The following is a 12,094-nucleotide window of genomic DNA, read 5'->3' as shown; positions in this document are numbered from 1 at the left end:
AAAGGAATTTTTATTTCCAGTCTGTGTTTTAAAACATATGCATATTATACGTTATATTTAATGTAAAAAGGAATTTTTATTTCCAGTCTGTGTTTTAAAACATATGCATATTATACGTTATATTTAATGTAAAAAGGAATTTTTATTTCCAGTCTGTGTTTTAAAACATATGCATATTATACGTTATATTTAATGTAAAAAGTTTTTTTTTTATTTCCAGACTGTGTTTTAAAACATATGCATACTATACTGTTATATTTAATGTAAAAAGTAACTGATAGCTAGAACATACAGTGAACACAAGTGAATATTTTTATTTTATATTTAAAAAAATTAAATGTATATATTTTGTAACTTTTACTACTACATTTAATATAGTAATAATAATAATAATAATGATGATAATAAAATAAAAAATAATCAGTATGCTCATATGATAGAAATAGAAAAATGATATTTCTGCATATTTTAGCTTTGAGAATAGGGTTCCATTCGTCATCGCTCTAATAACTGTTGAAGTGTTAATGTTATCATATACTTGTGTCTTGTGTCTGTCTATATTCTACAAACTAAAATGTTTGTACTGCTCCAAAAATATTTAGCAATGTGCTACATACATTTTATTGTGTTAAACATAGATAAATATATTTGTGTTATTGTAATATTGTATTTTGTATTTTGTTAATAACTTAAATTAATATTGCTATTGTTTTAAGATTCACCAGAATAACATATTTTATTACATAATATTACCAAACAATTAATGAGTACCTAAAATTAAAAATATATAAGTCAAACCTCACATTACATTAAGAATATTTATGTACATTAAAAAAAAATAGAAAGATATAAATGCATCAAGTTCATTTTGATTACATATTAAATGACACACTGAAGGTGGTATAAAACCTAAAGTATGTTTCTTAACAGTTACTTAAGTAATTAAGTTTATTTTCCACACCCATAAATGTATGGTTTATTTATTTTCTTTATAACCTAAAAAAACTGCTCACTTCTCACATCGAGTCCAACATTTTCCCAATTGAATCCAAGTAGAAAAATGTATACATATGAGTATTTTTTGCAATTTGTGATCTGTCTCACCAATAAATGTAAATGTCGCCTTTATTTGTAATTCATTAAAAGGATACTAGCCATGTTAAACAACATTATTTTTCCCCATCAAGCTATATGGTATCGAGCCCCTTGGCATTTGCCCTTTGGCCGGATGCTGTCAGCTTTTTTTTTTCCCGTGTCTTCCCCTTTTAATCCTTCATTCATTTTTCTTGGAATGCATTCCTAGTTTTCTTTGTCACTTGTACAACGTCTTTGTACTTATGCTGGCTTTCCCCCGGGGGAGTCCTACCTGTTGTTAGCCATAAATTAATAGATTTTTATACAGTGAAACAAACTGAGACTTGTATTGTTTATATAGAGAGTGTCTTGGAATAGACTTATATACATTGCAGGGTGTTAAGTCATTGTCAGTGAATGTGGGAGAGATATCTTTATAAACATCTACGGCTACAAGGGAGGACATAATGAGGTTGAAAATGCTCAATTTATTGGCATACCCTTTAAGACTCCCCCTACAATGGATCAGGAAATGGTGACGTGTCTATGGACACATTGTGACCTCTGCAGACACCCCTTGACCGATTCCAGGGGAGAGACCATTGGGCGGATTTGGGTTTTCCTTTACCTAGATAAGGCCCCAGTGCCGTCTCCTGAGTGAACAAACATTCAAATATTATTCATATTCATGGTAAATATCTTTCATAAATTAGATCTAGTCCCATCTCGTGTTAGCCCGAGGGCCTCCGTACACTGGAGAGTTCAATCTCATCCTACCGAGCATTTTAAATTGCTCGTCGTGATCACATTTTGCAACGTCTTGACGTCGATGAGCTATAAATGAGATAATTGCCGATATACGGTTACATTTAATTCACGAAGAATTCTAATCCACAATTTCTTCTGCTTTTCAGGCGGTAAAATTAATCAATACATCCACTTAGAATGAAGACAGAAAACAGCCCATCCTCGTGCCGCGAACATTCATCGTTCCTTGAAATCGGTAAGTGGCCGGGATTGGGGGCTCTGGTTTGGATGGATACCTGTTCAGCTCAGTGACTTAGATCAATGGAAAAGACGGCATAGGGTTAAGAGCCAGGCAGATAGCTTTTTTCACATGGAAGTCAGGAACATTTATTTTCCCCCACGGTGTCCAAAGTCCTTTGAATGATGCATACAGCCCTTGTTTGTTGGATTCACAATGGAAGCAATAACATAGGCGTGACTTCTATATTTAGGAAGCACATAGGCTGCACTTGCTGACCTCTCTCTCCAAAAACGACTTCGTTACTTTTTAAGTCACTGACTCGAAACAAGTATCAGGAGTTCTAACTTTTGTGATCTGCATGCTTGTTGCAGGTCGGTGTCTAAGGACATAGTTCCCCCGTAGATGGCCAGGACGCTGGTATTTACGAGGGAGGTCTACAATAGCAGCCTCCAAATTTCTCTCAGTACGGGTTTCCTTTAAGACGGAAAGTCTTAAGATAACATATCACAATTTTTAGAATTTGAGATTATTTATGTCAGTGGCGTCACTAGGGCGGTGCGGGGGTTGCGGCCGCACACGGGTGACACCATTGGAGGGGTGACACCAAAATGACTGACAGTCATTTTGGTGTCACCCCCTCTGAAAAGTTGAGCACTCGGTCATGGACCGAGAGCCCAACAGTTGCAGGAGAGAGAAGGGGATCCGGCAGGCATACTTTATCCCGCCGGGTGAACGCCCCCTCCTCTCCCTGCCGGCGTCCATCACCAAGATGGCCACCGGCAGGTATCACCAAGATGGCTGCGCATGCCCGATGACGTCACCGCGCACACGCGTGGTGACGTCAGGCACATGTACGGTGATGTTATGGAGGGGTGTCACTAAGTCGAGCCGAAGGCATGTGCTTCGGCTCGACTGAGCCGAGGTGAAAGCCGAAGCTGGCCGACCACCAGCCTACTTCTAACAGCTCCAGCCACTTGCAGAGAGATCAGCGTCCCTGGTTACCAGCTAACCAGGGACACTGATCTCCAGACAGCCCAACTCTCCCGCTCCCGGCCGCCCAGGAGAGAAACACTGCTTTTCTTATTTTTTTTATTCTGACACGGAGCCGTTGGCTGGCGTCAGAATAAAAAATGTAAGAAAAAATGTCACCATAGGAATGCATTGTTAGATTCCTATTGGCTATTTCAATTTGCAATAGCCAAGAGCAAACCAGCTATTTTGCACCCGCCCACTGCTGCAGTTCTCCATCAGGTCCCCACTAGTGATTGACAGCAGCAGAGGGCGGGTGCAAAATAGCTAGTTTGCTCTTGGCTATTGCAAATTGAAATAGCCAATAGGAATCTAACAATGCATTCCTATGGTGACATTTTTTTTCTTTCTTTTTTTTTTGACGGCAGCAGAACCGCCGGCCTATAGAAAACAGTTGGGCTGAGCTAGCTGCGACTGCTAGCTCCGCACAATCGTTTTCTATTTTTTTTTTCTCCTTTTTTAACTATTTTTCCGTTCTGCTCGGTCCCACAGAGGGACCGAGTAGAACTGCCGAGCCGATTGCCGCTCAGCAGCATTCGGCTATTCACTCACTGCTGTTCGCCATCTATAAGAATAGACCGAACAGCAGCGAGTAGCCTGCAGGAGGTTCGGCTTAGCCGATCCAGATGTTGGATCGGCTAAGTCGAACTCCTTCTGCACTTCTGGTCGGCCGACCGACCCGAAGCCACCCGATGTACGGCTGAAATTAGCCGTACAAACCTGAAGTGAATAGCTGAACAGCGTTCGGCTCACTTCACTTCAGGTCGGTCGTTCACTCAGCTGCCTATGGCAGCTTAGTGAATAGACCACATATAGTTAACTAGAAGGGTTCCAACAATGCAAAAAGTTATTCCCATTTAATATTAATCCCACATCGAAGACAGAAAAAGTTTGGGGGTTTTACATATACTCAAATCTTGACTTGTAGAGGAACCCAATCCCCCTTACACAACATGACTCCCTTATCCATCTACTGCGTGGTTGTTACAAGTATTAAACTCAGATGTAGTCAATCAACTATCGTTTTCAGGAAGGAGTTCATCAATGGGAGTCTGCCTGGTTTTCTTAGCACAGGTTTCCTCGGAAAGTTGGAAATGGGCCGGGACACCACCCATGGTTAGTTTTTTTGTCAGTATGATTGATTATAGATTACGCCGCGAGTTCATCACCATTTCCAGGAACAATAAATTCCACTTAACGCCAAGAGTTTGAAAAACTACAAAAACTGCAGCTTGGAAGAGGCTGAGACGGTGATGAAGTTGGCTTTCTGTCCAAACACCAAATATGGAGCCTGCGCCACTAGCCCTAGACCCCAAGCCGGGGGGTTCAGCCTTTTTCTGTAGAAGATTCAGATTGACCTTTGGAGCATTGTTTCATTCACAGCTCTGCTTTGAATACATTCACAATTAATATATGGCTACAAGGAAATGCCGGCCACACACGGCGAGTCTCACGGTTGGACCGAAATCTAACAATTGTGAAGTGTTGGAGTTTACATGACTGGGTATGATCTAATACCCAACGCCAGCCAAAACCCTTGCTGGGGGGGTTAACGTTTTTAACCTCTTGCCGTCCGCCCGTAGTAAAAAAACGGACGGACGGCACTGCAGCATCTGCGGGTTGCCGTCTCCAGACGGCAATTTTTTTCTGCTCGCGCGCGCCCCCTAGCGGGCACGCACGGGCAGAAAAGACCCGCTAAATGCACACACCCGTTACCGGGTGTTTCACATATAGGCGATCGGCGGGTCCATAGCCCGCCGATCGCCTATATGTGCTCGTTCGCGGCACCCCCCCCCCCAGGGTTGTTATCCCCCTATATAATAGCAATACCAATAAGTGCAAAAAAAATAAATATAAATAAAAAAAAATAAAAGTAACACATAAAAAAGTAAAATAAAATAAAAGTCACATATAAAAAAAGGGGAAAAAACCCCCCCAAAATGTTTAACTCCCCCACCCCCACGTTTACGCGCCTATAAACGTAAATACGCGTCCGGTGCCCCAGCGCGCAAAAATTACAATTGCGCTACACATGTTACATATCGCCGCGAACGTCGCAGTGAGAGCAATCATTTTAGGGCCATCAATCACTGATAACACTAAACTGATGAGCGGTAACAGCTTTTAAAGCGTCGCCTATGGCCAATTTTGGGTATTATCGTTTTTTGAGGTTTCGCGCGCGCACGCAATTTTAAGGCTTGACATGTTTAGTGTCTTTTTACCCGACGTGACCCCATCTTTTATATTTTACCAAAAAATTGGGTAATAATAAATGTTTTATCATTTAATATAGGGGAAACTGTTTTTTTTTTTTAAATTTCGGTAATTTTTCCTTAATATAGTAAAAAAATAAAACCCCCAGTGGTGAATAAATACCACCAAAAGAAAGCTCTATCTGTCCCCAAAAAAGGGTATAAAATTCATTTCAGTACAGCGCTGCATGACGGAATAAATGTCAGTCAAAGTACCGCAGCGCTGAATACTGAAAAATGGCCTGGATGGGAAGGGGGTTTAACACCGCGGATGTCAACTGGTTAAAGTGCACCTGCACCCAGACAATTGAGGATTTACATGATCTTAACAAGCAGTAAAAGATTTTTTAAGCAAGCTATCCCTGGCCTCTATAGCTATATGTACGGTGAAGTCATTAATTCTCTAATTTCCTCAAAGATCACCACAAAGGCTCTAAAGTTGGGTTTTAGTTGGTTCCTAATGGCTTAAAAATATCTGCTGTGTGTTTATATTAGAAGAATGGGAGGATGACCACCTTTCTGGTGAAATAGAAAATACTTACTTAAAGGAGAACTATGAGGTGAGTGACTTTCACTCAACCTCATAGTTCGAGCCGACGCGTGGCAATGAAACTATTCGCTCACTTCTCGATCCTGTCCCTGTAGAGAGCCGTGACTGTCACTCACGGCTCCCTGCAGGGATTCCCCCACCCCTGTCCGATCCTCCTGCGCTGTCTGGCGGGAACGGATGGGGGATGGGCGGATACAGCTGGCTCTGCCTCTAGATAGGCAGAGCCAGCTGTCAATCATGAAGTTGTGTGGATCCAGACAGTAATGTTGGGTCCGTCCCGGCTGTGGCGTCTCAGTATACCGCGAGCTGTAGCTCCCTATATACTGAGCTTTGGGTGACGGGAGGGCGCTAGTTTGTGTCCTCCCGTGACCCTGAGGAGTACTATGGGGAAAAGCCCTGACCCCATAGTTCTCCTTCAAAACGCCAAAACATTATATATTTTCTGAAAGCCAAGACCCTGTAGAATAAAATGTTGGCTGTTGCCAATTTTTTATGTTGCATGATTTTAGCACAACTCCTTATCAAACCCCAACATTGTGTAAAAAATGCACTTAAATGCCCCAAAACACAAAATAATACCCATTTTTATACTAAAATATGAAAGATGAGGTTACAACAAGTAAATAAATACTCAACATGCCCGGGTTAAAAATGGTGTCCGTTTATGAAACTGCGACAAAATTCAGTACCCCAAAAAGTCCCTAGACAACGCTTTAAAACCCTCCGCAGGTCATCATTTTAGAGATACGCATAAATATTGGCCCTAGAATTATTGCTCCCACTCCGGTGTGTGTGGCGATACCCAACATGTGTAGCGAGATCATCATTTTCATACGTAGGCGCATCCGACGTGTGTTTACGTGAATGCACTCTGGGGCGGGGGACTTTAACAATTTTTTAATTATTATTTATTTCATTTAATATTAATTTTAAAAACTGTTTTGTTTTTTTTAAACTGTATTTTAATTGCTATCACATAGGAGGGCTTACAAGCACCCCCATGTGATAGCATATTGTCAGCCCTGCCCCTGAGGGCTTACAATCTAAAAGGGAGGGGCCAGTGATACATGAGGAGGTAGCTGTGTGGGGATGATTGTTTGAGAACGTGATGGTTGAGCGGTTAGGTTGAGGTGGGATAGGCTTCCCTGAAAAAATGAGTCTTAAGGATCGCCTAAAGGCAGTCAGAGTGGGAGATAGACGGACAGGTTGGGGTAAAGAGTTCCAGAGGATTGGAGAGACTCTAGAGAAGTCCCGGAGTTAAGCCAGTGGAGGGATCGGCAGAGGGGGGTGGGGGATGAAAGCCAGTGCAGGGATTGGTAGAGGGGGCTGGAAGACACTGAGCGGTGAATGAGTCTAGCAGCAGAATTCATGATAGAGACTGAAGGGGGAGGAGCCTATTTAGAGGTCGGCCAATGAGGAGGGAGTTGCAATAGTCAAGACGAGAGATAACAAGTGAGTGGATGAGTCATTTTGTGGTTTCATTGGTGAGGAAGGGGCGTATTTTGGAGATGTTGCAAAGGTGAAGGCGGCAGGATTTGGATAGTGATTGGATGTGGGGAAGAAAGGTGAGGTCCGAGTCAAGCTTTACAAATGTAAACAGACTCCCGGTGGCAAAAGCCGCCGGGAGTCGGTTTAAACGGGCCCGATACCAGTGATGTACACCGTACGTCACTGGTCATGAAGGGGTTAAAGGCTAAGTTCACTTTTTAGACTATGTTTCATGTTACCCCCATACCATAAACTTCCCTCCACCTTACAGGGTGGTTTTTGCTGCAGATTAGTGTAACTATTTGAATTTGCCACAGCTGTGCATGGCCAGGGCTGTATCTAGGGTGAATAGCGCCTATGGCAAACACCAAAATTGTTCCCTTCTCCAAACATCTGACACCCCAACAAGCAACCATGGCATAGAAATGCCTGCAATACTCACTGCCTGTGCCAGGCTCTGCATTAGAAGAGTTATCAGTCAGAGCCCAGCAAAGGAAGTGTGCAGTGTAACCTACCCTGCCCCGGGCTTTTGTTTACAAGCTGCGCTGTCTGTCACTGTGGGTTAGTGGTGATGGGAGGTCTGTGTAGGGCACATATTAACTAAAGGGGCAAACACTACCGCTGTCCCTGAGTGGTGTGGTACCCCCCCCCCTCAAGCGGCACCCATGGCACGTGCCCTACCTGCCATACCATAGATATGCCATTGTGCATAGCTCCATCTGAACAGCTGCATCATCCACTGACTCCTTTGTAGTCCGGCTGGTCCGGAAAATGGTGTGAACCTGCCCGCACTTCCAGTGCATTCCAGACCAGGCAAAATGAGACACGCAGTATTTTTCTGGCCTGGTCTGGTCTGGAACGGACTGCGTTGGTGTGAACAGAGGCCAGGGATAGCATAGGGATACATTACGATGCATTTTGGGTCCGGAAACAGTCTGGTCTTGTCTGGAGATGATCTGGATGTGGTGTGAATGGGTCCTGAGTCCAGATCCATACCTTTGTACAAACCTGAAGGACCTGGGGGAAACATTGATAGAGCCTGTGCATTGCACTGATTGTGTGTGCAATGCCCTGCAGGCTTCATTGCAAAAACAAAAACATTAAATGCACGATAATCCTGCAATTTTGCTGCATTTAATATTTTATTTGTAAACGGTGGACTTAGACTTTAAAGTGCTTTTACTGCTGGTTCAGAATACGTCAAATACTTTTATTTGATATGCTGTTATAACAAAGACCTTTCTCCTGATTTTTTCTTTTACTTTAAAGATGATAGAAAAAGCTTCTTTTTTTTTTTTTAAACACTGTACTGACAGAGCGCAGCGATGCGCACAGAAAGAAATGGTGTCCCGGGACCTGGGGGAGGTTTCTTTGCTAACAAAACCCAATGTGATCAGCATTTCATAGCTGTCTTGGTTCTCAACTGCTAGTTAAAGCTGGAGCTGTCAGAGATCAGAAAACTAATCCATGACAGCTGACTAGAGTTCACTTTAAGAGTAGTTGATGGTTGGAAAAGACTTCCAGCAGAAGTATTGTGTCAGTCAAAGGTAAGTGAAGGTAAACATGCCTGGGACAAACATAGAGCTATTCTTGAGCAAAAAGGTTAAAAACAATTTAAAAAAGGATCAGATTTGATGGACCACTCTGTCTTTTTCTGCTGTCACTCTTGTATGTTTCTGAACTCTAAGGCCTCATTCACACGAGAAAAAGTCCGGCACGTACAGCTCCCGGGAAGGACAGGTGCTGCGCGCACGGTTGTATCAGGCAGCTCCCGGGAAGGACAGGTGCTGCGTGTGATTAGTACGCAGCCCCTGTCCTTCTCTATGGGAGTACGCGGCCATACGCCCCCCTACGCTCACCGGCACTGCGCGTGGGAGCGGGTGAGCGTACTCGTACGCTGACAGGATGGATCCTGTCTGCGTCCGAGCAAGGACACTGCACCCCTACGGACCTGCACTTGAGGTGGGCATAGGGCAGCGTACGGCTGCGTACTCCCATAGAGAAGGACGGGGGCTGCGTACTAATCACACGCAGCACCTGTCCTTCCCGGGAGCTGCCTGATACGGCTGCGCACACAGCGCGGAGCTGTACGTGCCGACCGATTCTCGTGTGGATGAGGCCTAATGTGTACAGAAGGTGGGGACTATGGCAGAAGGATCTCACTGGTGTCAGCCCCTAAGGCCCTGTGCTAAGAACTAATAGCATCAGGCTCCTATTGGTGAAAACCAGCGTGCCACTTTGCTGCGCCTTTGTGTATAAATCCCAAAATATGTCGGTTGCCATTGAGAATAGTCATTAAAAAATTAGAAATTCCTGTATGTTTTTACACGCACCTCAAGGAGTTAACCAGCCGCCAAGGATACAAACTTGAAACTCCTTGCAGTTGTGTTTGTAGAGAAGATTGACTTTATGAAGGTCAAGTTTAGCCATGTGTATATAGGATGGATAGTCTCTCTGCCTCCACATTTCAAATGCTTCATCACCGACTTTGAAGGTGTGCCAGAGATGAGCTACCAGATAAAATCAGATTCAGAACTAAGAAACTTTGATTTCCTGTGGTAAACAGATGTGTTTGAATGTTACACTTGAAAACAGAGACTCGTGTGGTGACATGAAAGGTCAATGAGCAAGAACCATAAAAACTGCAGATATACTTTTTTGTTGTTGTTTCAATGTGGCTACTAGTCCACCTAACATGTCAAAAAGTTAATGGCCACGGCAACCATAGACCTAGCAGAGCATGCCACAAGTGATATGGGGTCTAGCAAGCCAAGAGAAGTACCTCTCAACTGACCTTCATTTGGAACCCAATCCCTCTGTCCCTCTTTCCTCCTCAGTTGTCCCTCTTTCTGGTCTGATATTCAGATATCTATGAAAATGTTCTATTTAATTATCAAAAGTGTTATCCCAAATAAAAACCTTCATCTCATCTCTTAATTATCTTGTTTTCTATCTGGAAAAGTAATTGCGGAAAAAACTAATTCTCAATATTCTTCCTAAATATAACTGGGCGTCTGTCAGGAGTGCGTCCATTGCCTATATGTATCTGGGGACATAGCAGGGGTGTGTCCATTGCCTATATATATCTTTGTGTCCATTACCTATATATAGCCAGGGGTGTGTCCATTGCCTATATATAGCTGGGGGCATGGCAGGGGTGCGTCCATTACCTATATATAACTGGGGACATAGCAGGGGTGTGTTCATTATCTATATATAACTGGGGGCGTGGCAGAGGTGTGTCCATTACCTATATATAACTGGGGGCATGGCAGGGGTGTATCCATTGCCTATATATAACTGGAGACATGGCAGAGGTGTGTCCATTACCTATATATAACTGGGGGCATGGCAGGGGTGTATCCATTGGCTACATATAACTGGAGACATGGCAGGGGTGTGTCCATTACCTATATATAACTGGGGGTATGGCAGAGGTGTGTCTATTGCCTATATATAACTGGGGGTATGGCAGAGGTGTGTCTATTGCCTATATATAACTGGGGGTGTGGCAGAGGTTTGTCCATTACCTAACCACATTGTGCTGGAAGGTGGAGGTATATTGAGGTTGGACTTGTTTTGTGTTTTTGAAGAAGTTGAGCTTCTCATACCACATTACGGCCACAAGATGGAGCTGATGAGCATAAAAAGAGAAGTATTGATTTCCTCTGCTCCTCGGCTCCATCTAGTGGCTGCAATGTGGTATTTTTCTGATATTACATTTGACTTGGAAAGAAAATATACTGAGAACGTTCCTTTTTGCCTCCATCGGCACAGAACGAGCGAAGGGTAAACGGCCCTGTGAATTGTTTATAAACACACCCCATAGACTTGGACACGATTCACACGAGTCCAGTAGGTGTAGTAGTTGTATATCTAAAATCAAAACTTTTTTCTGGTCAGAGTTAGAACCCCTGTCAGGTTTTATTTTTTTCCAACCTGTGTCCCTCTCAAGAATCCTTTTCCCCTTAGGCACTTCCTGCTATAGGTGACAAAAATCTGTCCCCGTCTCCAAACTGTAGTCATCAGCTGTCACCATGTCACGTGGGCTTCCGATGGAGACTGCAAGTGGCTGTTTCAACACATATTAGGCCGGCATGCTCCACTATTGTCACCATCGGGAACCCGGCCTTGGGAATTGCCATGTAACCATCGCTGGAGTGCATGTAGACAGCAAGTGGCTGCAAAAAGGCTGCAGATCTGCAAACTGAATTCAGTTAGGGTTTCCATCTACTTTAAGTGCTTCTGTTGCACAGGGCCTTCCTTATAATAAAGTAGCCCGAGGCTGTTGTCTTTGGGTCACATAGGGGGGCAGCTTGGACGCGCTCTGCCCAGCCAGAGTGTCCCAGGTTACTAAGAGCTTGGTGGGGAGATGTGTAAGGGCCATACCCATCTCCCCTCCCAGTTCAGACATTCTGGACGGTGTCCCGCTCAGCTCCTGGCAACCAGTGATGTCACTGGTGATTCAGACGTCACAGCCCAAGCTCCAGCCAAGCACCCCCCTCTTATAGTGTGCACCATCAGCAATGCCCCCCCCCCCTTATAGTGTGCACCATCAGCAATGCCCCCCCCTTGTCTACGGCGCCATTCACTTCAATGGCCCGCCACGCCCCCCTCCTGCCCGGGAAAAAATGGAGCCGGCCGCAATGCGATGCAGTGCGTTCTGGCCGGAAAGTGGCCGGAACACACTGCATAAGGTGTGAACAGACCCTC

The 12,094-nt window shown here is 44.0% G+C and overlaps 1 protein-coding gene across 1 annotated transcript in view; it reads left to right on the top strand.

The window, feature by feature from the left end:
* The first annotated feature begins 1,989 nt into the window (after nucleotides 1–1,989).
* Nucleotides 1,990–12,094, top strand: part of LOC108801129 (LIM/homeobox protein LMX-1.2-like) — a 39,412-nt gene continuing 29,307 nt past the window's right edge. The window contains exon 1 of the mRNA XM_018573083.1: nucleotides 1,990–2,077. Within this exon, the coding sequence (XP_018428585.1) occupies nucleotides 2,020–2,077 (58 nt within the window). The 5' untranslated portion in view covers nucleotides 1,990–2,019. The remainder of the gene's footprint in view (nucleotides 2,078–12,094) is intronic.

The sequence above is a fragment of the Nanorana parkeri genome, unplaced genomic scaffold (assembly GCF_000935625.1).
Source record: "Nanorana parkeri isolate BGI_ZX_2015 unplaced genomic scaffold, ASM93562v1 scaffold2229, whole genome shotgun sequence".
Lineage (NCBI taxonomy): Eukaryota > Metazoa > Chordata > Amphibia > Anura > Dicroglossidae > Nanorana > Nanorana parkeri.
Note: the sequence above shows the minus strand (reverse complement) of the source record. Positions and strands in the feature narration are given on the sequence as shown.